At 45.3% G+C, this 26,824-nt stretch overlaps 2 protein-coding genes across 2 annotated transcripts in view; one reads left to right on the forward strand and one right to left on the reverse strand.

Moving 5' to 3' along the window:
• Window positions 1-2,403: 2,403 nt before the first annotated feature.
• On the reverse strand, window positions 2,404-14,599 carry LOC107124039 (zinc finger protein 883-like). Its single transcript, XM_015427423.1, has 3 exons — window positions 14,472-14,599; window positions 12,833-12,959; window positions 2,404-4,861 (listed from the first exon to the last, which is right to left on the reverse strand). The coding sequence occupies exons 2-3, from the start codon at window positions 12,942-12,944 to the stop codon at window positions 2,757-2,759; spliced, it is 2,217 nt and encodes a 738-aa protein (XP_015282909.1). The 5' UTR covers window positions 12,945-12,959; window positions 14,472-14,599; the 3' UTR covers window positions 2,404-2,756.
• Window positions 14,600-19,238: 4,639 nt separating this feature from the next.
• The window catches only part of LOC107124036 (zinc finger protein 420-like), a 37,483-nt gene continuing 29,897 nt past the window's right edge, over window positions 19,239-26,824 (forward strand). Inside the window, exons 1-5 of the mRNA XM_015427421.1 lie at window positions 19,239-19,604; window positions 19,900-20,017; window positions 20,170-20,376; window positions 21,281-21,382; window positions 24,323-25,611. Of these exons, the coding sequence (XP_015282907.1) occupies window positions 19,239-19,604; window positions 19,900-20,017; window positions 20,170-20,376; window positions 21,281-21,382; window positions 24,323-25,611 (2,082 nt within the window). The remainder of the gene's footprint in view (window positions 19,605-19,899; window positions 20,018-20,169; window positions 20,377-21,280; window positions 21,383-24,322; window positions 25,612-26,824) is intronic.

Genomic DNA, 26,824 nt, shown 5'->3' on the forward strand with positions numbered 1-26,824 from the left:
TTAGGGCGGTATATAAATCGAATGATAAATAAATAAATGCCGGTCCTACAAAAGACACATTGTGCAGCTAACATTCATCCTCAAAGCTGCAGGTTCCCAGGCAGGCCAGGGGGGCTCTCTCCAGGCTCCCACCCACCCTACCTGAGGGGAGTGGTGGCACAGTGGGTAAATCCCCTGCATAACTATAACATCTGAACTGCCAAGCTTTGGCAGTTCTAGCCCCATGCTGGTGTGAGCAACCAAGCCTTGTCCCTAGCTCATCATCTACCCAGCGATTCGAAAGCTTCGGCAAGTAGATAAATTGGGGACCACCCGTAAGGGGGTGGGCACACCACTCCCCTTGGGAGGTGTTAGCTGCCAAGACTGACATCTGCGGCACGGCAAGATCAAAAGTGGGGAAAATTTGTTTTGGCATTCCCAGCAGTGGAGCGAATCAGCCAGGTGGTGGCAGTGCGACATCAAGAGCCCTGACGTCATCAGCCATCCAACAGAATGTATGCCATTGGGACATGACTGATACAGCCTGCGGATGGATCCTCTGACCAGCTACAATGTGTGTGTGATTAAATATTGTATGTTGTCTTCCCTATCCCCCACAAATATATTGTTAGTCCATTGTCTCTCTGAGTAACTGTAAATTGCTCTGAGCCCGCATGAGTGGGAAAAGCAATCAATAAATTGAAAGTATTATTATTATTATTACCTGAAACAAGCCCCCGCCCCACCAACTTACCATACCTTTTGGCTGGGGCAGCAAGCAGAGGGAGGCAGCATGTGTTTGCTGCTTCCCACTCCTCCTGGCCTGACTGAGGGCTGCTGGGTGCGGGGTTTGCCACCGCATGTGCCCGCTCCTGGGCTTTTTACTGCCGGAATGCCATCCCGGCTAATTCCAGCTGGAAATGACCCCTAGTTACAACCATCTGTTCCCCCAATCCTAAGAATTCCCAGCTTTCATTTTTAAAGATTGCCCTTTTTATTGAAGAGATACAAGGGAAAGAGGAAGGCTACTTTTGTCTAGAATGCCTTGGGGGGGGGAAGAATGAGGAGGAGAAGCTTCAAGATGTCTGGAGTGAAGCTTAGTCAGTTGCGCAGATGGTCCATTGCCATTGCCATGTCCTTCCTGAGACTTTCCAAGGCCTGCCCCTTTCAGTGTAATGATGGATAATTAAAAGGGGGTTGAAGAACAGGCAAGCACCAAGTTTTCCTTCTTCTGCCCCCCATTTTTTCTAGTAAAAGTGACAACGTTAAGCAAGAATATCTGTTTTGCTCTCAGAAAAGTTCCTGGTAACCAGTCTTCAGAAGGAACATACCCTCCCCCCCCCCAGCAGCTGCCTCTGGAAAGGGAGGGACAGATATTGCTGCCTGCCTGTTGTGACTGGGTCAGTTGAGTTAGGAGCAAATTTAAGACTCTGGTGAATTATGAAAAGAAGGAAATGAAAATCCAACAGACTCCAGTTCTAAAAGGAACTCAGTTGTCTTAATAGGCCTGGATACAAGAACAGCAAGACATTTATTAGGACACACACATTTTAAAAGGGCAAAGCCAGCGATCCTCAAACTTTTCAAAGTGGGACCCACTTACAAAGTAACACCATGGCACTTTCCCATTTCCAAACATAAAATGCAGGGATTTCTCATCAGTTAACTTTTCCCAAGTATACCTTTTATTTTGTGTGTACATGTGTTTGACATTCTTAAGTGGACAGCACTACTGAGCTACAGGCTGCATTTCATTACTCTTTCACACAGTATACAAAGAATCCCAAATTTGCCCATAAGCCCTTTCTTGCATTTCCACTAGTGCCAGAGCTCTAGCGTAAGTGGAAATTTCTCCTCGTATCCAACCCACAATTCTCTGCACCTCAAACGCTCCAAGATTATGAGCTCCTACAGGGATGATGGAATCAAGTGCCATGCTTGTCTTCAGGATCCAGCATCTCCAATTTAAATGACCAGGCAGTAGGTGATGTGAAAGATCTCCGTCTGAGATCCTGGAGACCAACTGCCAGTCTGAGTAGACAATACTGACTATGATGGACTAAGTATAAGGCAGCTTCATATGTTCATACCCTGTTTGAAAACAAAACAAATTTTACAGTTCCGCAGTGCCTGCAAGACGGAGCTCTTCTGCCAGCCTTTCAGCTAGGGTGCCGCCACCACTATAGAGCCCTGGCCCTTGGTTTTTGACACCTAGCCTTGGTTTTTTGACATCTAGCCTGCGCTGTAGGAAGATCTTGAGCAGGATGACATCTAAGCTTTGTAAGTATTCTCTGAAAGTAAGCCATCTTGAATAACCAACAAACCATCTTCAGCACTTTATGAAATTGTACTAGTTATAATGGCATTGTTTTAGATGATTTTATGTTGTTTTGTAACTGTATTTATGAATTGACTGTGAGCTGCCCTGAGCCTGCATTGCAGGGAGTGCGGGGTACAAATGGAATAAATAAATAAATGTGTTCAAGGATGCAAAGAGTTAAGAACAAACGGATGATGAATATCCCCCCCCCCACATGCACAATGCATCCTAATAACAATAGACAAAATTATTGTTCCGGTGCAGTGCATTGTGTCCCACAAGGAGATGACACAAATATCCCCCCAAGAAGATCTCAGCGCTACACTTTTGTTACTTAAGGATTCGCTGCTGTTTGTAATGCAGCAGGTTTGAACAACTACGTTTCAGAAATTAAAACAGGTGTAGTTTGGCCCACTGACAACTCTTTCTCCCATGTGTGGATTTATTTATTGCACATTTAGGCTTGTGCTTTTGAAGCACTTTCCACCCGCCAAACATTCACATTGTTTCTTTCCTCTGTAGGTTCTTTGATGAGAACTAAGGGTTGCACACTGACCGATGCTCTTTCCACACCCTGCTCTGTCCTAGATTGATTGCAGTTATGTGAAAAAAGGCTTGTGCTCCACCAATAGGTCTTTCCACACTCTGAACATTTATATGGTTTCTCTCCTGTATGAACTCTTTGGTGAGAAGTCAGGGAGGAGCTCACTGTAAAGCTCTTTCCACATACTGGGCATTGATATGGTTTCTCCCCTGTGTGAGTTCTTTGATGATTAGTAAGAGTTGTGCTCAGGCGGAAGTTCTTGCCACACACCGAACATTTATATGGTTTCTCTCCTGTATGGACTCTTTGATGTTTAATAAGATGTGTGTTCCATATGAAGCTCTTTCCACACTCCAAGCACATATATGGTTTCACTCCCGTGTGCATTCTCTGATGCTCATTTAGGCTGGATTTGGAAAAAAAGCACTTGCCACAATCTGAACATTTATATGGTTTCTCCCCCGTGTGAAGTCTTTGATGGGAAATTAGGGATGAGCTCACTGTGAAGGTCTTTCCACACTCAGAGCACTGATATAGTTTCTCCCCTGTGTGGATTCTTTGATGGGAAGTTAGAGATGAACTCACCTTGAAGCTCTTTCCACATTCCAAGCATTTATATGGTTTCTCTCCACTGTGGACTCTTTGGTGTTTAATAAGGTGTGTGTTCCATATGAAGCTCCTTCCACACTCCAGGCATTTATATGGTTTCACTCCTGCATGCATTCTTTTATGTTCATTAAGGCCAGACTTAGAACAAAATCGCTTCCCGCAGTCTGGACACTGATATGGTTTCTCTCCTGTGTGGAGACTTTGATGCGAAATTAGGGATGAGCTAATCTTGAAGTTCTTTCCACACACCAAACATTTATAGGGGCTTTCCCCTAGGTGGACACTTTGATGCCTAATAAGGTGTGTACTCCATCTGAAGCTCTTCCCACACTCCAAGCATTTATAGGGGTTCTCTCCTGTGTGGAGTCTCTGGTGTGAAACCAGGTTTCCAGGGTGACTAAAGCTTTTCCCACACTCCATGCATTTATATGGTTTCTCACCAGTGTGGAGTCTTCGATGGGAAATCAAGTTTCCTTTGTGACTGAAGCGCTTTCCACACTCCAGGCACTTATATGGTTTCTCTCCTGTGTGAACTTTTTGATGTGAAATAAGATTTCCATTGTGGCTGAAGCTCTTTCCACATTCCAAACATTTATATGGGTTTTCTCCAGTGTGTGTTCTCTGATGTTCATTGAGGCTTGACTTGGCACAAAAATGCTTCCCACACTCTGAACACTGGTATGGTTTCTCCCCTGTGTGGGTTCTTTGATGGGAAGCAAGAGATGAACTCAATTTGAAGCTCTTTCCACACTCTGAGCACTTATATGGGCTCTCTCCCGTATGAACGCTTTGATGTCTAATAAGGTGTGTGCTCCATCTGAAGCCCTTTCCGCAATCCAAGCATTTATATGGGTTTTCTTCTGTGTGCATCCTCTGATGGCTATTCAGGCTTGATTTAGCAGCAAAGCATTTCGTACAGAAAGAACACTTATATGGTTTCACCCCGGTATGAATTCTTTCATGACAAGCAAGATCTGCACTCCGACTGAAGCACTTTCCGCACTCTGGGCAAGTATATGGTTTCTCCCCAGTATGGATTCTCTGGTGTCTAACCAAGTTTGATGTCTGACAAAAGGTTTCACCACAGTCCAAGCATTTATACCGTTTTTCTTCTCTCTCCCCTGTATGAATTCTCTGATGTCTCTTAAGGTTTGATTTTTTACTGAAGTGTTTCGCACATACAGGGCACTTATTCTTCCTCTTCCCAATATATTTTTCTTGTTGGAATGAGATTTTATGGACAGGCCCACTCTGAGAAGTATGAGATTTGTTTCTCCGAGTCTCCAGTTGGGTTTCCTCCCGTGTTTTTGGTTGCTCTGGATTCACATTGGGTTTTTTCAGCTCAGGATGTTCAGTCCTTTTTATAGACACTTCATGAGTTTCCTCCTCTCTCTTGACCCAATCACCTCCTGGAATATTTTTAGAGAGAGAGAGAGAGAGAGGGAGGGAGAGAGAGAGAGGGAGGGAGAGAGAGAGAGTGAATAACAGAACTTTTGAACAGAACAGAACTCACTGCTCTGAGGTTACAGAGAGAACCTCTGAGCTGGAAAGGACTTTGTAGACAATAAAGTTAAATGGCAAATGAAGTTCAGTGGTGTTAAGTGTAAGGTGACGCGCACTGGAATTTAAAAAAAAACCCAGAATTCAAGTACAGGCTAATGGGTTGTGAACTTGCTAAGACTGAGAGGGAGAAAAAAGATCTTGGGGTTGTAGTGGATAGCTTAATCACAGTGTCAGTCCAGTGTGCTGCAGCAGTGAAAAGGGCAAACTCTATGTTAGGGGTCACTAGTCAAGGGACTGAACATAAAACGGCTGATATTATAATGCCCCTGTATAGATCTATGGTGCTGCCTCATTTGGAATGCTGTGGACAGTTCGGGTCCCCGTATCTCAAAAAAGACATTGCAGAGCTGGAAAAAGTACAGAGGAGGGTGCATTCCTAGCAGGTGGCTGTCCAGCTTCTGTTTGAAGACTTCCAGAGAAAGAGAACTCAGCCCCAGGAAACTGATTCCCTTACCGGGCTCTGCTTCCATACCTCTTAGAATCATAGATTTGGAAGGGACCCTACAGGCCATCTAGTCCAACCCCCTGCTCAATGCAGGATCAGCCTAGAGCAGTGATGGCGAACCTTTTAGAGACCGAGTGCCCAAACTGCGACCCAAGACCCACTTATTTATCGCAAAGTGCCAACACGGCAATTTAACCTGAATACTGAGGTTTTACTTTAGAAAAAACAACCCATACATTAACTTAAGATGATCCAAACAAAGTAAGGAAAGCAATCCCAAATGCTTTCATTTACTTAAAATTATTTGGCAGAGAATTCGACACTTTAATGATGGTCTGGGCCTGGCTGGAACGATGGCACGCGTGCCCACTGAGAGGGCTCTGAGTGCCGCCGCTGGCACCTGTGCCATAGGTTCGCCACCACTGGCCTAGAGCATCCCTGACAAGAGTTTGTCCAGCGGCTGCTTGAAGACTGCCAGTGAGGGGGAGCTCCCTAGGCAGCGGATTCCACCGTTGAACAATGACTTATCCTGCCACATATAAAACAGTGTTGATAGGGAGATAACTCCTGCTGGTCTATCGTTTCACATGTCCTGGGGGGTGGGAAGGGTTTCAGCAGGGGTTCCGTAAACACCTCCTTCAAGGCTATCGGGATCTTTCATGCTCTAAAGGAAGGACTGACAAGCCCCCAGGCTCAAACAGCCAGTCCCTTGCTAGCCTGAACATGGAGGCCAGTTTCCCATTTATTTACTTATTTATTTATATTTTCGATTTATATTCCGCCCTCCCCACATGGGCAGACTCAGGGTGGCTTACAACAGTTAAAATACAACAGAATAGCTACAATAAAACATTACTGATGGCAGCTAAATCCGTTATAACAAGTAATTGGAAATGCTCAACCTTTTTAACACTGCACCAATGGTATACAAAAGTGTGGGAATAATATACTTTAGAAAAAATAACGACATCAATACCAACCGTTACTAGCTTTAAAAAAACAATCTTTATTTTATTCCAAATGGGTAGATTTTGCAGAAGCTGCACTTTCAAAATCTATTATTCCAACTTCCTCTATACCAAAAAGATATAAGGAAATAATTGCTATATTCTAACCCACCTGAAGACCCTATTACAATACAGTATATTTGGTTTAATGATAGTATGTTTTAGTTTTGTAGAAAAGTTATAATAGTTGTAATTGTTTCTTTTTGATGTTCATTATTACAAAACAAGGTTTTTCATATATTATATTTGAAAAGTTAACGTTGTATCACAGATTGTAGTATCATGATTATATGTTTGTTATACCATTGAAAATTATAAATAAAAATTAAAAAAACAACAACCCAGAGCAACAATCCAAAATTCTGACAATCAAATTTGTACATAAAGTGCTGTTGCGTGAAGATGGCGGTAGCATCTCCAAAGGCTATGTTAGATAGTACACTGTGGCCATACCGGTATCAGTAGCTATTCTTGTTGCTCTCAGCATGAGGGCCTTAACTGTTCAGTTGTTAGCAGTTCAGATGTTATCAATGTGTTGGTACTAGTGGCAGCTCCTAATCGAAGGCCTGGTGGAAGAGCTCTGTTTTACAGGCCCTGTGGACCTGTAGAAGGTCCCTCAGGGCCCTGATGTCTTCCGGGAGCTCATTCCACCAGTATGGAGCCACCACCGAGAAGGCCCTATCCCTGGTGGAGGCCAGTCTGGCGTCTTTTGGATCAGGGAGAGTCGGACGGTTTTGCGACCCTGACCTTAGTGCTCTCTGGGGAACATTACTCCCCCCCCCCAAAAAAAAAACCCAACACACACACACACAGAGAAAAAAGAACAATGAAAATTAATCTACAAATTAATTTTTAAAAAGAAAAAAATTCTCTCACATATATAGAATGGAAGTGAAAATATAACGACCGTGGTGGAAGAACTATGCATAAGCTTCTATAAATGGTTTTCAAATATCTAAATATCAGGCTGGTGCCTGTGTGCAGAAGCTGAAAGCCGGCCACCTCAACAGGACTGTGCTCCTCCTGAGACTGAGCTGCTGTAACCATGCGTTCCAAATGAGCAAGGACACGAGCAAATCTGCATGCTTGATGCTCTGCAGGACACATCACAGTTTGGTGTAGTAGTTAAGTGCGGGGACTCTAATCTGGGAGAACCAGGTTTGATTCCCCACTCCTCCACTTGCACCTGCAGATGTGACCTTGGGCTGTCCTTGAAAAAGAGCACCTTCTGTCAGATCTCTCTCAGCCCCACCTACCTCCCAGGGTGTCTGTTGTGGGGAGGGGAAGAGAAAGGAGATTGTAAGCCGCTCTGAGACTCCAAGTGAAGGGTGGGATAGAAATCCAATCTCTTCTCTTGTTCTTCATCACGGCCAATTTGTTTCACTCCTTGGTGAATTTCCACCCTAAATTATTCCTGGATTTCCTTTCAAGATTTTTTCTAAAATGAGTATTCACCCTCTCAAGACTCAGACTAGAAATAAATATTTTCACAAGAGTTTCCTGATATAGCCTCATTTTTTCCTTGGCCAGGATGGGTATTTTGAATGTTCATCTACACAGACCAAAGTCTGAGTCCAGTGGCACCTTTGTTCTGCTGCTTCAGACCAACAGGGCTACCCACCTGAATCCATAAAGTTTCAGGAGGAAGGGGTTCTGCTCCCAAACATTTATCTCCTGCTTTAATTAAGCTAATCACATTGTGCATTGTACCTCTGCATCTTTGCAAGTTGCTTACACTTCAGTCATTACAGAGTTAAATGTTGTTTGTGTGAACCAAAGAGGAAGTTCTCTTCTAGAAGCCAAGACAGATAGAAAGATGTAGCTGTTAGCCTATATTACTGAGAGTAACTGCAAGTATGTAACCTTTTATTTTATTTCTTTTATCCAAAGTACCCTACCCATGTTTTACTTTGTTTTTATAGTAAAGATATTTTTCTTTTACTAAGCGTGGCTCTTGTGTTTGCAATACAACCATCGACCCTGAATCAAAGAATCCCAACATAATTACATTGTGCATTGTACCTCTGCATCCTGAGTCCCTTCTTTGCAACAAAGGGCAAAACGGGGGGGGGGGGGGGAAAAACACTTAACCCAAAAGAATGAATTAAGAACCCAGAAAGTTAAATGAATCCAAATTGAAAGGCCCAGTATTTAAATAACTGAATATAGGATATAAATACATACCTCAAACATACAAAAAAAACCCATGTATTTGTTACAAAATGATTTAAAAACAATTACAGAACCAAATAGAGCCTCCATTCAAATTAAAATCATAAGGTCATTTCAAACATAAACCTCACGCAACCCTGACCAAATGCAGTTTGGCCTCATGGCCTTCTCCAGTGGTCAAGCATAGTTATTACAGATTAGCTCCCGACATGGGACCAAGTTGGGATTGTGTTCTAATCAATGTCGATGACACAAGGCAGAGATGCACTTAAGATGCCTCATTTGAAATCACCGTCTGCCCTAGTCGGGTACATGTATCTTGAGTGGTAATTCAATTGTGCTAATTCAGTCTTGGGTTGTATCAAAAGGGCCATAACACTAAAATCGCAGGAGGTCATAGCCCCTCTGTATACTTCCTTGGTCAGGCTGCACCTTGAGTACTGTGTGCAGTTCTGGAGGCTTCACTTCAAAAAGGATGTGGGCAAAATTGAGAGGGTGCAGAAGAGAGTGATGAGGATGATCAGGGGCCTGGAGCCTGAGCCCTACGAGGAAAGACTGAGGGTCCTGGGAATGTTAAATTTGGAGAAGAGGAGATTGAGGGGGAATATGATTGCCCTCTTTAAATATTTGAAAGGCTGTCATTTGGAGGAGGGCAAGGAGCCGTTCCAGTTGGCAGCAGAGGATAGGACCCGAAGCAACGGGTTTAAATTACATGCAGAAAGTTATAGGCTGGACATTAGGAAAAACCTTTTCACGGTCAGAGTGGTTCAAAGGTGGAATCAGCTGCCTGGGGAGGTGGTGAGCTCCCCTTCACTGGCAGCTTTCAAGAAGAGGCTGGACGAATCTTTGTCAGAGATGATTTAGGCTGGTCCTGCATTGGGCAGGGGGTTGGACTAGATGGTTTGCATGGCCCCTTCCAACGCTATGATTCTATGATTCCTATTCTGGTTCAAATAAAATCACTTCCAGGTGCGCTAGAGAGCCAATGTAACATAGGCTGCGGTCACACGGAACATTAGCCACGCTACAGAGACGGAAGATAGATTGGAATTGAATTAACAGCAAAAAATATAGACCTATATAAGAATAATTATGAGAAATTATGGACTAAGCTGACTCAAGATTTTAAGAAATGGGATAAAATGAACTTATCACTGATGGGAAGAATATCAGTTATAAAAATGAATGTCCTACCACGTTTGATGTTCCTGTTCCAAACAATACCAATTCTGCATAAAATGGATTTGTTGGCCAAGTGGCAACAAGAGTTGTCAAAATTTGTTTGGGCAGGCAAGAAACCAAGGATCAAAATGAAAATACTTTGTGATGCCAAAGAAAGAGGAGGTCTACAAATGCCAAATCTTAGACTATATTATGAAGCGGTTTGTCTAACATGGATGGATCAATGGGTGAAGCTTGAAAATGACAGATTGTTGGGGTTGGAAGGGCATGATTGTAGATTTGGCTGGCATGCATATTTATGGTATGACAAGATAAAAATGGACAGTTTTTTTAAACTTCACTTGGTGAGAAAAGCTTTGTATATGGTATGGACAAGATATAAGAAGTACCAGAGTGACTTAAGACCATTGTGGATTGTACCAGTAGAAGTGTTGATATCTTACTCAAGACAGCGAGGTAGAGACTGGTTGCCATATAGAGATTTAATTAAAAAAGAGGGAACAGAGTGGGTAATGAAAAAGCAGAATGAAATTGAATATGAATATGAGTGGTTGAAATATATGCAGATTTATGATCTTTTTAGATCTGACAAAAAAAACTATGGTTTTAGAGAGGAAAAAAATGAAATTGAAAAGGTATGGGAGAGTGGAGGAGGAAAAAATATTTCTAAAATGTATAAGGTGTTGTTAAAATGGTATACTGAAGATGAAACTGTTAAAGAACAAATGTTAAAATGGGCTATTAATATGAATAAGGAAGTAGATATGGAAACTTGGGAATATTTGTGGAAAAACTCTATTAAGATCTCGACATGTACTAATGTTAAAGAAAATTGTTATAAGATGATGTATAGGTGGTACATGACACCTAAGAAGATTGCAAATATGAATCAAAATATGTCAAACAAATGCTGGAAATGTAAGAGGCATGAGGGCTCATTTTATCATATGTGGTGGACTTGTGAGAAAGCTGTAGACTTTTGGACAAAAGTCCACAATGAAATGCAAAAAATACTGAAATGTTCTTTTAAAAAAGCACCGGAAATTCTGCTTTTGGGACTCAAAATGGAAGAAGTCAATACGACTAAAAAAACTTTACTCTGGTACCTGATAGTGACAGCGAGAATGATTTATGCTCAGTTTTGGAAGACAGAAAAGGTACCAGAGGTTGAAGAATGGATACAAAAAGTTCTGTTCATGGCACAAATGGATAAGATTACAAAAAAACTGAATAACAAAGAAGACGATGAGTTTTTTGGAGAATGGAATGATTTTAAAATTTATCTGGAAAAGAACTGGGATGTGAAACAAAACTTAATATGTTTAGATCAATATTAAGTCAAACGATGTTATCTTTAGATTGTAATGATGAAAAACTGATATTGTTGATGATATGAAGTAATTTGGAGCAGGGGTGGAAGCATTGTGGGAAGCCATTGGAGGGAGGGGAGGAACTGGGAATGGGGTAGACAATTGATAGAATGAAATGTTTTATATGTTGTATTCCTGAGAAAATAAAATTTGTTTACCAAAAAAAAAAAAAAAACAGACACCCTGTGGGGAGGGGGGGCTGAGAGGGCTCTTGAGAGAACTGCTCTTGAGAGAAAAGCTCTGAAAGAAATTAAAAATTTATCTGGAAAAGAACTGGGATGTGAAACAAAACTTAATATGTTTAGATCAATATTAAGTCAAACGATGTTATCTTTAGATTGTAATGATGAAAAACTGATATTGTTGATGATATGAAGTAATTTGGAGCAGGGGTGGAAGCATTGTGGGAAGCCATTGGAGGGAGGGGAGGAATTGGGAATGGGGTAGACAATTGATAGAATGAAATGTTTTATATGTTGTATTCCTGAGAAAATAAAAATTTGTTTACCAAAAAAAAGAGACGGAAGATAGGTGGATTTTCCGGGTGCGATCTCACCGGCACATCTGGGAAGCGTAGCGCTCCCGTGGGTCACCCGAGGCTTTCTGCCGAATACGCGCAGCAAAAAACTAGTACCTCGGAGGTACTAGTTTCCGGAAACCGCGGGGCAAGGGCGGGCATCTGATCGCATTTCCAGTGGCATCCGGTGCCCGCCCATGTCCCCTCACAAAAAGCTTTCCCCCCCCCCCAAGTCTCCATGGATTCGCACAAGCACCCAACGGAGCATGCGCATACTTCAATGTACAGGGAAAAAACCTGTTTGCTCTGGAGGACGCTGAAGAGGCGACTGCTTGTCCAACCGTCCCCAGGAGCTGCACAGAAGGCAGCTCAGAGTCGCCCAGAGCGGCGACCCCCCCCCCTCCGGGGACCTGCCTTTCGGTTTCATTGTCAGGACTCAAGCTCCCTCTTCCCCACCCCTTGGCCACGTCCCTTTCTCCCTTCTCCTCCCACCGAGTGACCTTCTGGGACATGTAGTCCGTTTCAGCCGCTTCTTGGCCGCATGGTCGTGTGATCGGCACCTCCCCCCTATACACGGGACCTTTATGGGACCTCCAGGAGACGTCTGCTCACGCAACCGTGCGTTATTTTGCCCCAGGGCTAACAGTTATGCTTCCCCCCCGCATTTTCCTGCCCGTGTGACCGGAGCCATAGTAGTCTATACTGCCAAGCTGGGATCTGAGCCCAGGTCTTCCAGATCCTAGCCCAATACTCTGACCACGACACCGTTTCAACCTTCATAGTCTACCCAAACACCGTCAAGGAAGACGAATTCCAGGAAGGGAACTGCTGGGAGGAATGAACAGATCACACAAAGCCACAAGGGAAGTTTATGTAAGCTTGTGCCCAGAGGCCTGTTCGGAGTATCTCCAACCATCCGCAGACTTTGTGAGGCAAGACTTCCCTGGCTTCTGCCTCCGGTTACAGACCACTGAGTCTCCCCCTGCCCCCAATTTTGTTCAGAGTGGCACCAACAGACTTTTATGAGCAACGTGGGAAAGCCAGAGTTTGAAACATGGAGAAATTGCTACCCTGTCTGTGCTGACTGGGAATTTCATCATCGTTCAGGCACAAGGAAACCTTACCTGGGGAAGTGTCCGATATTGGTTCCTCCTGCTTCGTGGCCCCAAACGGTGGCTCCTGACAGGTTTTTGATGGAGGCTTTTTGGACTTGGGGGAATCAGTGGACATCTCCATGAGGGGTCCATATACCTGAAAAGAGGACCCAGAATTCCAGGGAAAGGAGTTACAGGAATGGTGCAAGCAAGAGCCCTCACCTGGATGGCCCAGGCTGGCCTGATCTCATCAGATCTCAGAAGCTAAGCAGGGTCAAGCCCCGGTTCGTACTTGGATGGGAGACCACCAAAAAGTCCAGGGTTGCTATGCAGAGGCAGGCAATGGCAGGCCACCTCTGTTCGTCTGCCTTGAAAACCTTATGGGGTCACCAGAACTTGGCTGCATCTTGATGGCACTTTCCAACAGCACCACAAGCAAGAGGGCCCGGAAATCTGCCACGGAAGCGCCTCGCTGAGGTAGGCACCGGAATTTGCCAGAGGCTATTTAATTCGTGTGGGAGTCATTTTACCATGAGGTAGGGAACATTGGGGCATGGGAACCTGATGTGTGCGTTTGATAGTTTGGTCCGGAGCCCATTTGGTCCGGAGGGGAGGGGTGGCTATGTCGGGCCAAACTGCTCATATGATCACACCCATTGATGGGCTGGACCATTGGCCTGATCCGACATGGCTTCTCTTAGATTCTTAACCTTAGTTTGGCTACAAAGCATTCAGGACCTTTAAAAGCTATGTTGTCATGGTTTATCAATTCCTATTATACTTCAATATTTTCTCAGAAAACTGCTCACAGATATATCCACAAATATATCTCTTGGGCACTTGTTACACCTTGTATTACTGCCCAGATTCTTCCTCAAAGAAAATAAAAACTTTCATCAACACATTAATGCATCCCCAGACTCTGTGTGTGCGCGCGGGTGCGTGTAGATTTGGAGATCTGAACCCTCCCTCACCAAAATCCTATAAACCATCAGAGGCTTGGGATGTAGTGATGTCAGCCTCCAGGTGGTAACCTGGAAATACAGCTCATCTCCAGACTACAGAGATCAGTTCCCCTGGAGAAAATGGATGCTTTGGAGGGTGGACTCTGTGGCATTGTATCCCACTGAGTGAGGTCCCTGTTCTCCCCAGGCTCCATCCCTAAATCTTCAGGAGTTTTCCAACCTAGATCTGGTAACCCCTACCCGCCCCCCATCCCCTGCTAGTGGTCAGGGGGAACCTGGCAACTCTATTGAGAAGACAAATTTCTCTCTTTGCTCCTTTTCCCCTCTTGGACAGCTGCTCTCAGAAATGCATGGCCAGGGCCAGCCCCAGCTTATTTTGCACCCTAGGCGAGGATCCCTTCTGCCCCCCCCCCTGCACCCACCAATTTTCAAAAAGAAATGCATTTTAGGGAGAATGAAAAATACAAATAGTCAAGAAACTCCCAGAGTACGGCTGGGTGCAGTTTGGCGCCCCTAAAGGCCAGCCCGCTCTAGGCGATCGCCCATGCCCCCTGGAGCACACCCACTCCCGACAAAGCCTTATTTTCCTACATAACTGGGGGGACTGCTAATTAGGTAGGGATTCCTGCTTATCCTATGGGGAGCCCTGGTCTGTGGTTTTCATAAGGGACACAGCCAGTTATCTAGTAGGGAGCGCTGCTCACCTTTGTAGCCCTCTGGCTCGACCACACGGAGATGCTCTCGCCTGCTTCACTCGTCCTCCGCTGGACTCAGTCGGAAACATCCAGCCAGAACGACTGCCTGGGCACCGGCCTCTTCTCTCCTGATCCAGCACTGCATGTCCTAAGCAGGAGGAGCACGGGCTGCTCTGGGCGTCACACGAACCGGGATCAGCTTCTTTCGGCCCCTTTCTGCCTCCAGCAAGGCAGAGTCCTGGCAGAGAGATGCAAAAAAAAGGGGTGGGTGGGAGTTCCTATTTGGAAAAAGGTCAGGTGGGGGGGGGGGTTTAGAGTAGGAAGTGACATCACCGCGTTTCTGTTTCCTAGGTGCCTCTCTGGGGATTCAAACGCGTCCTTTAACCCGCAGAGAGCCAGTCTGTCGGCAATGCAAACAGGAGGGTTTGTTGATTTGCTGGTGTGTTGTCCCAGTGTAGGGCTCTAAAAGGCTTCAGGTGGGTAGCTGCGTTGGTCTGAAGCAATAGAACAAAGTGCGACTCCAGTGGCACCTTGAAGGCCAATCAAGTTTAATTCTGGGTATAGGCTTTTTTCTCCTGGGCTACTATCTGATCCGTCTAACTGGAGACGCTGGGGATTGAACCTGGGACATGCTGCGTGCAAAGCAGATACTGTTCCCCCGAGTCCTGGCACCGCCTTTGAATCCCAGCTTTTAATTGTCAATTTTAATACTTCTTCTAGGGGGGAAAAAGAAGTTATTTTAAACCATTCTGTTTTTCCGCCAGTTTGGGCTTGCTTTTTACGAGCTGACATCTCTGCGTATATGGTAAGGTTGCCGGGTCTCTTACCTCTGTTGGGGGGGGGGGGCGTTCCGGGAGGGGGGGGGGCTACACTGAGCTTTTAGAGGGAAGCGCGGCTCTGCGAGGGTTAAAGGGAACATCTGGAACGGGCCGCCCTCCTAGAGAGGCATCCGATCCGGGACACATACAGTTGTGAACTGGGGAAGTCACTTCCTACTCCGCCCCCTGAGCTGGGAAAACTGGGAGGGGAGCAGGTGAGTTGCGAGAAAATATTTGGGGAGGGGAGGGAGCAGGAGGAGGGAGCCGCAGGAAGGAGCACCCCCCTCCGGGGGGGCAGAGCATCGAGACAGGCATGCGGAAGCGCCCGGGAGCAACATCAGCGCGTTGCTGATGCGGGCTCATCCAGGGGGCGATCCCCCTGCCCGGAGAGCTAAAGCCAGGTGGGCTGGTGTCCCGACATCGGAGAGCCCGGCTGGGTCAGACATGGGTTAATCTAGTGCGATCCTGTTTCTAGCACTGCCTGGCCAGTTGGCCCCCCGGAGAGTCCCCATGTCGTGCTTGAAGGCAGACGCTCTTACGTTCCTGGTGCTCCCCATATAGGGTGCCAACCTCCAGGTGGGGTCGGATTTCCACACTACAAATATCAGTTCCCCTAGAGAAATCGGCTCCTTTGGAGGATGAACTATATGACATGATACCATGCTGAGGTCCCTCCGCAAACCCTGCCCTCCCCAAACCCACAGGAATTTCCCAACCCGGAACTGGCATCCCTGCCTCAAAAGTATTTTCTCTCTTCCTTCAGCTCTCAGTCTGTAGCTCTCGGCTGAGCCCTAGCAATAAGGCTGAGCCCCAGCAATAAGGTTCGCCACAAAACTGGGTATCCAGACAGGATTTCAAACTGATATAAATAAAAATGGAATTTGGTTTATTTAGAATGTTAAAAAGGTAAAGGTTTCCCTTGCTTGAAAGCCAGTTGAATCCGACTCTAGGGTTGCGGTGCTCATCTCCGTTTCAAAGCCGAAGAGCCAGCGCTGTCCAAAGACGTTTCCGTGGTCATGTGGCCGGCATGACAAAACACCAAGGTGCACGGAACACTGTTACCTTCCCACTGGGGTGTTACCTATTTGTCTACTTGCAATTTCTTGCTTTCGAACTGCTAGGTTGGCAGGAGCTGGAACTAGAGACGGGAGCTCACTCCGTCATGCGGCACTCGGGTCTCGAACTGCTGAACTACCGACCTTCCACAGCCTGCAGTTCAGCGTCTTAACCACTTGAGCCACCACAGCTCCACTATTTAGAATGAGCTAGGTGGAATTAGATAATAAACAACTTGTAAATGTTAGCGTCTTGTCAAGTAACTAGTTAAGAAAATAGTATGTTCCTTTCCACCCTTCCTTTGAATGTGGTGGTGTTTTTCAAACGTTTCCATCTGAACACACATGAAGCTGCCTTGCACAGAATGCAGCCATTGGTCCATCAAGGTCAGTGGCTCTCCAAGGTCTCAGGCTGAGGTCTTTCACGTCACCTGCTGCCTGGTCCTCTTAACTGGAGATGCCGGGGATTGACTGAGCCAGGACCTTCTGCACACCAAGCAGATGCTCCATTATTATAATGTAATAATACTAATGTGGTGTCTCTGTTGCCTGCCTCAAACTCTCCTAAAGATGGCACTTCCCCCACCCCCCAGCTATTTCTGCATTTGAACTGCTGTTTTTCAAGATATTCCCTTGGGCCGTGGGCTTGTAGCTTTGCCTTTCTCACACAAGCTGTTTTAGCTGCTTGCAAAGGTCTTCATGTGCAAGGGTCCTCCCTGCTGTGTTAGAGCTTGTTAGACCTCTCTAGTCCACAGGTCTCGGAGGATACTGGTTCTCTCCCTCTCTGGGATGAGCTGAAACCCTTGTTTTCTTTCTCCATCTGGTCTACCTGGTGGTTGCGATCTCAAGATGGAAGGCAGAGGGAGGAAACTAGAGATGTAAAATTTCCGGAAATTTTGAAGCTCGGAAAAAACCCCGTTTCCCCCCTGGTTTTTTTTCCGGGAAAAAACGGAAATTTTTGGAAAAATTGAAAAAAATGCTACATTAGCATTTCTTTTGACTTTTCTAGATTGAAAGTCATTCTGTTACTTTAGGAACATAAAATATGACTATGGACATTTTTACTTGGCATGAAATTATCACTAGCATGTTAAAAATATAGTGTATCCAAACAATTATTTCAAACAGAATACCCACCCACATGCAAAAACAAAACTGAAACTTTTTAATTTTCTTCTGACAATCGCACTTCCTAAAGGAAGAAATGCATCTTGTTCTTGCATTGGAGGGTTCAGTCGGTAACCTAGGACTTGCTTGTCCTCAGTGCACAGAAATTAGATCAATCTGATACCATATATATATACATATATATATATATGAAATTATTTGGAAAATATTTGAACACCTTGTCTTAAAATATTTTATTAATCATAATCTTTTTTCCCCCCAATTTTTCGGAAAAACACAAAAAGACTTCAGGAAAAAAACGGGGGACAAAACGTTTTTTTTTCCTGAAGCCTTTTTGTTTTTTTCCGAAAAATTGGAAAAGGAAAAAAAATGATTATGGAACGTTTTATTTTAACATGGTGAATAAAATATTTTAATTAAATATTTTTAACATGATGAATTAAAATATTTTAATATTTTATTCCAGTTTTTTTAAAAAATGTTTTCCTCCCGAATTTTTCCGGTTTTTTCCCCGGGCCTTCACATCTCTAGAGGAAACCTTGGCCTCTGTTCTTGATAGCTATCATGGCTCTAGATTCACCACTTGTTGATTTCTCTGGCCTCCCTTTGAAAGCCTTCCAAACTTGTGGCCATCACTACATCACTGTTTAATCATTTGGGGTGGGGGAACATTAACTTGCCAGCAGAGAGCATGTCTTGTGCACAGAGGGACCCAGGTCCAGTCCCTGGCCTCTCTGCTGAATGGGGCTGGAGAAGACTCCTGACGTAGACCCTGGAGGGCACAAGTGTCAAGGCAGGGAGCGGGAAGAACAAGCTGGCCCTGTCCAAGGCAGCTTCCAGTGTTCTCTCCAAGGACCTGGCTGAGCAAGGACTTCAGACTTAGCCAATAAGAGAACCAGATTGGGCGGGCAGCAGCTGAAAGGGGACAGGGTGACAGAACTTTGACCTCACAGAAGGTTTTGCGAGCCACAGCTGATGTCAGTGGATGCACAGAGATTCTGGCTCACAAAAACTGAAGCCACAATAACTGGTTTTTTTCAGGTGCTCTGGAGTGCAAGGGGTTGGACTAGATGACCTGCAAGGTCCCTTCCAACTCTAACATTCTATAGTCATTTTGGCTTCATTGGGCTAACATGGCTGCACTTCCAAACAGCACTGTGGTTCTCCATGCAGGTTTGAATGCAAAACACAATAGGGAGAATGGCCTCTAAAATAAGATCAAGGGGCACTTGAGGGGGAAAAATGCTGCCTTAGGATCCTTGTGGTTGCCAACCTCCAGGTGGGGCCTGCAGATCTCCTAGAATTAGAACTGCTCTCCAGATCATAGAAATCAGTTCTGGACAAAATGGCTGATTTGGAGGGTGGGAGTGTATAGCAGTATACCCCGGCTGACTTCCCTCCCCTTCCCAAACTTTGTTCTCCTCCAAGGCTCCATTCCCAAATCTCCAGGGATTCCCTGACCCGGAGTGGGCAGTCCTGGCAAGGGAGGGCGTGGAGTGGAGGGTCCGTGGCTCCCCCGAGTCTTAGGGCTGGCTTTTCTTTTCCTCAGGGAGGAGCTCCAGAGGCTAGTGGGGAGCACCCAGTTTTGCCTCTGCTTGTGTCAGCAGCATTAGAACTCGTGACCAGGAAAGACCCCCCTCAACTTGGGGTTCTCAGCAAAAGTCTCCCCCCCCATGGGACCAAAAGAGGAAGAAGAGGAAGGAGAATTTTCTCCTGTGTGGCAGATGGCACTTGAGCACCTACAGACAGAGGGCAGGAAAGGCCCTGAAGCCGGAATGGGGCTAGGAAAAGAGTCGAGTGCCAGGGAGCTCTGGGAGAAAACAAGGCTGAAGAGCCTCCTGGGTGAGGATGCCCTTGGCTTGGACGTGCAGCGCCAGCAATTCAGACAGTTCTGCTACCAGGAGGCGGAGGGCCCCCGAGACGCATGCAGCCGCCTCCACGAACTTTGCAACCGTTGGCTGAAGCCGGAGAGGCGCAGCAAGAAGGAGATGCTGGACCTGGTGGTCCTGGAGCAGTTCCTGGCCGTCCTGCCCCCGGAGATGGAGAGCTGGGTGAGGGAGTGCGGGCCGGAGACCAGTTCCCAGGCGGTGGCCCTGGCAGAAGGCTTCCTCCTCAGCCAGACAGAGAAGGAGAAAGAGCGGGTGAGTGGGTTGTATCCTGGCAAAACAAAAGTATCTGAGAACCTCAGTCTTTTCCTAAAGCATCTCTGTCCCATTCTTGTGCAGATGAGATTTCCCTCCCTCTCTTGGCAGCCTGTTCCAGGGCTCAAACACTGCATGGGGCATTTGAGTGCCTTCCTGCCCCTTCTGGGTCATGATCTAGGATGTGGGGGAAGCTGAAGCCAGATTCTAGTCCCTGTGATAACAGAAGGAGGTGAAGGGGGGGGGCAGAATTCTTCTCTTTATTCCTCTCTTTTTACCCTGTCTGGTATTTCAGTTGCGTGGCCCATTCATGGAGATGTTTGTTGAGTCAGAAAAGACTCCATCCAAGACCTGCCAGAATCCACAGTTCAGGGTCTTCAAGCAGAAGAATCCAATGTGGGACAGTTCACCAGGTAAGGATTCCTTGTGTCTGAACAGCTGTAACAGTCACATGATAAATGTTATGTCTCTGTTTTTCTCTCCAGGATGCCTGAAGCTCATTACCGCTATTTCAACTCCTTTGGCCTCTGTTTGAGAGACTGGATTGACCTTCTTTTCCTCCCAGGCTTTGGAACAACGCTTTCCGAATCATCTCTTTGTCCTGGCGTGGGAACAGCTGTTATTCAGCCAGCTCAAACTGAGGAAGGTTTTCTGTCCTTTGAGGAGGTGGACGTGGACTTCACCAAGGAGGAGTGGGAGCTGCTGGATCCGGGCCAGAGGGCCCTGGCCATGGAAGTCATGTTGGAGAATTTTGGGAATGTGGCCTCTCTCGGTAAGGGCCCCTTCCACTTTAGTTGACAGATGCTTCAAATGAATTAATCTCCATGACTCTTGTTAGCAATCCGTACACTATAGGGATTTTGTGAAGCCAGGAGTAGGTGGCCAGCCAGTGTGCCCTGGCATGATACCTGAACTCTGCCCTCCCGAGTCCATTTCTTCTGGCCTGGTTGGGATTTTGAGTCTCATCGTAGGCAGCAGAACTGTTTCCTGCTTCAGAGCTCAGGGGTTGTGCAGACAGGAGTGGAGGATCTCAGTGGTTGCTTCCTGTCTGCCCTTTGAAGGAGATGGGTTTCTCAGAGAGGATGCTTCCTGTCTGCCCTTTGGATGACGTGGGTTTGCCAGAGGGGATGCTTCCTGTCTGTCCTTTGAAGGAGATGGGTTTCTCAGAGGGGATGCTTCCTGTCTGTCCTTTGAAGGAGATGGGTTTCTCAGAGAGGATGCTTCCTGTCTGCCCTTTGAAGGAGATGGGTTTCTCAGAGAGGATGCTTCCTGTCTGTCCTTTGAAGGAGATGGGTTTCTCAGAGAGGATGCTTCCTGTCTGCCCTTTGGATGATGAGGGCTTGCTTGTGGGGATGCTTCCTGTCTGTCTTTGGTAGAGGTGGGCTTGATGAAGAGGATGCTTCCCTTTGAGCTGAGTCTTGATGAAAGCCGCATTCCTGACTGGAACTTCATTCCAAGTTTGGAGCAGCATCTGGTGATGTTTCCAGGCTCACGTTCAGGTCTTTCACCTGCTACATCCATGTGCAGGGGTTAAATACATTGTAGAGCAACATTATGGGCTTCTGTCCTTGTTGCACTTGATTGAGAAGAAAGGGGGACTCAGGTCAGGCTGGTTTGGAATATTGATGCATCTAGAAGTGCCTGGGAGACCTGACCTGCTTTTGTTTCTCCCAAAGGAGAACTTCTGACTCCCAGACCTGATCTCTGCTCCTGCCAGGAAGAAGAAGACGACAAGAAGGTGTTTGCTCAGAGCTCTGTGGAAACAGAGATAGAAGCAGGTAGCTACTGAGATGTGGGGTCCTTGGAGGGGTGGGACTTAGAGGTGGTGGGATTTTCCTAGTTCTTCTCCATCTTATGCAAGAGAGGAAGACCTGTCAGGTTCTGCATCCTCCTAGTGGATATATCGTTGTCACTTTGTGATCCATGAAGTTGGGTACCCAATGGTTGGATGAGAGAGAAAAAAATATTTTGAGAAATCAATTGAACCAAAATATATGTCTTTATTACAAAGTGCACTAAAACTATACTTTGAAAACATTGGCACAATCCGTCTGTGAAGTAGTGAATATTGGAACGAAGAAGTCCTGAGTCTATACGACCTGATACATTTTTATATTTCTAGGTCCAAAACCTTGAACTGATAAAACAGTATCATTACAAAATCTTACTTCAAATCGCCGCAACCAGTTTAACTGGTTATCAAAAATCTTGGGACACTGACTGTCAGATTGTGTTTTCTGAATCCCAGTGGGGGAATATATGGCACAGGTTAACATGTTCTATTAGGTCAATAAACATTCAAATGCAATAATTAAAGATTATAAATCGTTGGTACCTAACATCGGTAAGAATACATTTTATAAATGAGAACCGCTATCCCCTGAAACTTCATGTTCCTGGGATCCCAGATCACCGCAGACTGTGACTGCAGCCATGAAATTAAAAGACGCCTGCTCCTTGGGAGGAAAGCGATGGCGAACCTAAACAGCATGATAAAAAGTAGAGACATCACCCTGCCAACAAAAATACGCATGGTCCAAGCAATGGTATTCCCAGTAGTCATGTATGGCTGTGAGAGTTGGACTATAAGGAAGGCCGAGTGCCGAAGAATAGATTCTTTTGAACTATGGTGCTGGAGGAGACTCTTGAGAGTCCCTTGGACTGCAAGAAGATCAAATCAGTCAATCCTAAAAGAAATCAACCCTGACTGTTCCCTGGAAGGCCAGATAATGAAACTGAAGCTCAAATACTTTGGCCACCCAATGAGAAGGGAGCACTCACTGGAGAAGACCCTGATGCTGGGAAAGATTGAAGGTTAAAGAAGACGGGGACAGCAAAGGATGAGATGGTTAGACAGTGTCATAGATGCAACGAACATGAAATTGAGCCAACTTCAGAGGACGGCGGAAGACAGGAAGGCCTGGCGGGATCTGGTCCATGGGGTCGCAAAGAGTCGGACTCGACTGAACAAAAAATACAACATTTCAATTACTTACTGGATATGTGGTTCCAGCTACACCGGAAAGTGTGCTACTAGACTGTTGGCAAGATTGTTCTATTCCGGCAATCCATTGAGATCTAATAACAGAACTCTTGTCTATAGCTAGAATCCTTATTGCAGCTCACTGGAAAGCAAAAATACCTCTGTCAGTTGTACAGTGGTATAACAGACTCAGGAGCTGTGGTGGCTCAGAGGTTAAGGCTGCAGACCGGAAGGTCTGTACTTCGGTAGTTCGAGACCCGAGTGCCGCATGACGGAGTGAACTCCCGTCTCTGGCCCCAGCTCCTGCCAACCTAGCAGTTTGAAAGCAAGAAATTGCAAGTAAATAGATAGGTACCACTTCGGTGGGAAGGTAACAGTGTTCTGTGCACCTCGGCGTCTAGTCATGCCAGCCACATGACCGCGGAAATGTCTTCGGACAGTGCTGGCTCTTCGGCTTGGAAACTGAGATGAGCACTGCCCCCTAGAGTCGGATTCGACTGGCTCTCAAGCAAGGGAAACCTTTATAACCAATTCTGGGGTCATTTTTTGATGGAAGAAATATCTCATCAGACAGATTATTCAATCAGATGTGCAAATGGTTCAAACTAACTTCATGGAACACTGGCTACTGCTTTTGGAATCATTAGTGAATAAAAATGAGCTAGATAATGCATACCTTGTTAAACATTTCTATAGCTTTCTTGCATACTCTTAGGGTTCAGGATCCTTGAAGCCTTAGCTCAATTAGATTGATACTCAATGAGATTGAGCCAGTTTGGTGTAGTGGTTAAGTGCGCGGACTCTAATCTGGGAGAACCAGGTTTGATTCCCCACTCCTCCACTTGCACCTGGCTGGATGACCTTGGGCAAGCCATAGCTCTGATAAGAGCTGTTCTTGAAAAAGAGCAGTTTCTGTCAAGAGCTCTCTCAGCCCCACCTACCTCACAGGGTGTCTGTTGTGGGGAGGGGAAGGGAAAGGAGTTTGGAAGCTGCTCTGAGACTCCTTTGGGTAGTGAAGGGCAGGGTATAAATCCAATCTCTTCATCTCTTCTTGATAGGGCTATGTAACCCATGTACAATGAGCCAATATTTGTCTGTTAAAAGTTTTGTTGTTAGTTTTAACGTTTGATCATTACTAGGCTAGAATGTGTACTATGTTTGATTATTACTTGTTACTTGAAACTATTTCAGTTACATTCTATTAATGAGACTCCCTGTTTTGCTGTACAAAATTTTAAAAAATATATAAATAAAGTTGGGGGGGAAAGAGCAAGTTTCTGCAACAGAAGCAAGAAATCTCTTGTCTCTTTGGTCACCATAGAATCTTAGAATGTTAGAGTTGGAGGGGACCTTGCAGGTCATCTAGTCCAACCCCCTGCACTCTGAAGGAGCATAGCTGAAAGATAGCCCTACATACCTACAACATACCCGAAAGATGGTCGTCCAGCCTCCACTTGAAAACATCCAGCAATGGAGCATCCACCACCTCCTGAGGCAGACTGTTCCACTGCTCAACCACTCTTACAGTTAGGAGGTTTCTCCTGATGTTTAGCCGGTAACGACTCCCTTGTAATTTCTTCTTTTTCCAATATATCCCAGTGTATGGTTAAATATTCCTGAAGGTTTTTCCAGGCCCCGTGTTCTGATTACACAAAATACTATTCACTGCTCAGCTTATCTTTAACTGCCATTTGTCCCTTGTCATTCTTATTTGATTTCTGTCTCTCTTTTTCAGTTGAAGATGATAAGGAGATGGTGAATGAGAAGGAATCAGGAAGGAGAGCTGTGGAAATGGACAACAGTCCACAGGTGGAAGCAAAATCGGGGGATCAAGTGGCACCAAAGACACAGTGCAGAAGGAAAAGGGAAGGAAAACAGAAGCAAAGGAAGGAATCGGTGGCCTATCAGAGCAAAAATAAGTCCGAGGTCTCAGCCCAAGATAAAACAGGGAAGAGAAAGAGAAGGCATAATGGTGCCATGAATCAGAAAGGGTTCAGCATCAGCAGGATGGAATGTGTGGAATGTGGGAAGTGCTTCCTTTGGAGTAGTACAAGTACTAGGCATCAAAGGATTCACACAGGGGAAAAGCCAAATAAATGCTTGGAGTGTGGAAAGTGTTTCTCTCAGAGTGCCCACCTAACTGCACATCAAAAGATTCATACAGGGGAGAAGCCATATAAATGCTTGGAGTGTGGAAAGTGCTTCTCTCGGAATGGCTATCTAATAGCACATCAAAAGATTCATACTGGGGATAAACCATATACATGCTTGGAGTGTGGAAAGTGCTTCTCTAGGAGTGATAACCTAATAGCACACCAAAAGGTTCATACAGGGGAGAAGCCATATAAATGCTTGGAGTGCGGAAAGTGCTTATCTCGGAATGGCTATCTAATAGCACATCAAACAATTCACACTGGGGAGAAGCCAAATAAATGCATGGAATGTGGAAAGTGTTTCTCTCAGAATGCCCACCTAAATGCACATCTAAAGATTCATACTGGGGAAAAGCCAAATAAATGCTTGGAGTGTGGAAAATGCTTCTCTCGGAGTGATAACCTAATAACACATCAAAAGGTTCATACAGGGGAGAAGCCATATAAATGCTTGGAGTGTGGAAAGTGCTTCTCTCGGAAGGGTGCACTAAAATCACATCGAAAGATTCATACTGGGGAGAAGCCATATAAATGCTTGGAGTGTGGAAAGTGCTTCTCTCGGAATGACGCCCTAAAAGCACATCAAAATGTTCATACTGTGGAGAAGCCATATAAATGCTTGGAGTGTGGAAAGTGCTTCTCTCAGAATGCCCACCTAACTGCACATCAAAAGATTCATACAGGGGACAGGCCATACAAATGCTTGGAGTGTGGAAAGTGCTTCTCTCGGAATCGCTATCTAATAGGACACCGAAAGATTCATACCGGGGAGAAGCCAAATAAATGCTTGGAGTGTGGAAAGTGCTTCTCTCGGAGTGCTAACCTAATAGCACATCAAAAGGTTCATACAGGAGAGAAGCCATATAAATGCTTGGAGTGTGGAAAGTGCTTCTCTCGGAATGATGCCCTAAAATCACATCGAAAGATTCATACTGGGGAGAAGCCATATAAATGCTTGGAGTGTGGAAAGTGCTTCTCTCGGAATGACGCCCTAAAATCACATCAAAATATTCATACTGTGGAGAAGCCACATAAATACTTGGAGTGTGGAAAGTACTTATCTTGGGATGATACCCTAAAAGCACCTCAAAATATTCAAACAGGTGAGAAGCCATATAAATGCTTGGAGTATGAAACATACTTCTTTTGGAATGGTGACCTAACCAAAACATAAAAAGATTCATACTGGGGAGAAAAACTACATAAATGCCTGAAGTGTGGAAAGCAGTTCAGTCTGAGTTGAAGCCTTAACTTCCACCACAAGAGTCGCACAGGCAAAGAGCCTTCCAATCACTGTTGGCATGTAGGAAGCCTGTTGAAGTGGGCGACCCTGCCAATTTGTGAGTGTGAACTGTTTTATGATAGTTGCCCTTGATAAGGACCTTCTCTGTGCCCATTTCTCTCCTTTGTGTCCACCCTCTCCCCTTGTTCCCAGCTTCAAACAAATGTATGTAGCACAGTCTGGCGACCAAAACATATTTTCCTCTGTAGTCTGTTTACACCTCTGACACTTATGGATCATTCACTGAGACAGTGAGATAGAGTAGTGCCTCTCATTACCTTTTTAATGCCTCTTTACCTTTTACAAAATGCAGAGTACTGTAGTTTTTCAGTCTGAAGAACGTTGCTTCTAGTTTTATCTGTACAGTTATCATATGTTGGATTAAATTTCATGGAGAACATTCTATCAGCAGCTACTAGCCATGATGACTAAAGGGAACCTCCACATTCAGATGCACCCGACCTCTGAATAGCAGTGGCAGAAGGTGATATCGGGGGCAAATCTCAGCAGCTTTACCCTGTTGTTGGCTTCCATAGTAACTCTATGGTGAAACAGTTTTCTGGACTAGGTCGACCACTGGTCTGATCCCAGCAGGGTTTTTCTTAGATTCTTGTGTCCCTAAATACCTGTCATCCCCTTTGAACACCAATAGGCAATGTAGACCAGGGATGGTAGTCCTTGGTCAGATATGAGAGCACCTGTGTATCAGCTGTTTGTTCGGTTTTTATTCTGTGGCTTAGAAGGATCGAATCGAAATGCAGATTTCTATCATTGCGACAGAAGCTGTCTGGAAAATGTTGTT

Source organism: Gekko japonicus, unplaced genomic scaffold (assembly GCF_001447785.1).
Source record: "Gekko japonicus isolate JY-2015 unplaced genomic scaffold, Gekko_japonicus_V1.1 scaffold2637, whole genome shotgun sequence".
Classification (NCBI taxonomy): domain Eukaryota; kingdom Metazoa; phylum Chordata; class Lepidosauria; order Squamata; family Gekkonidae; genus Gekko; species Gekko japonicus.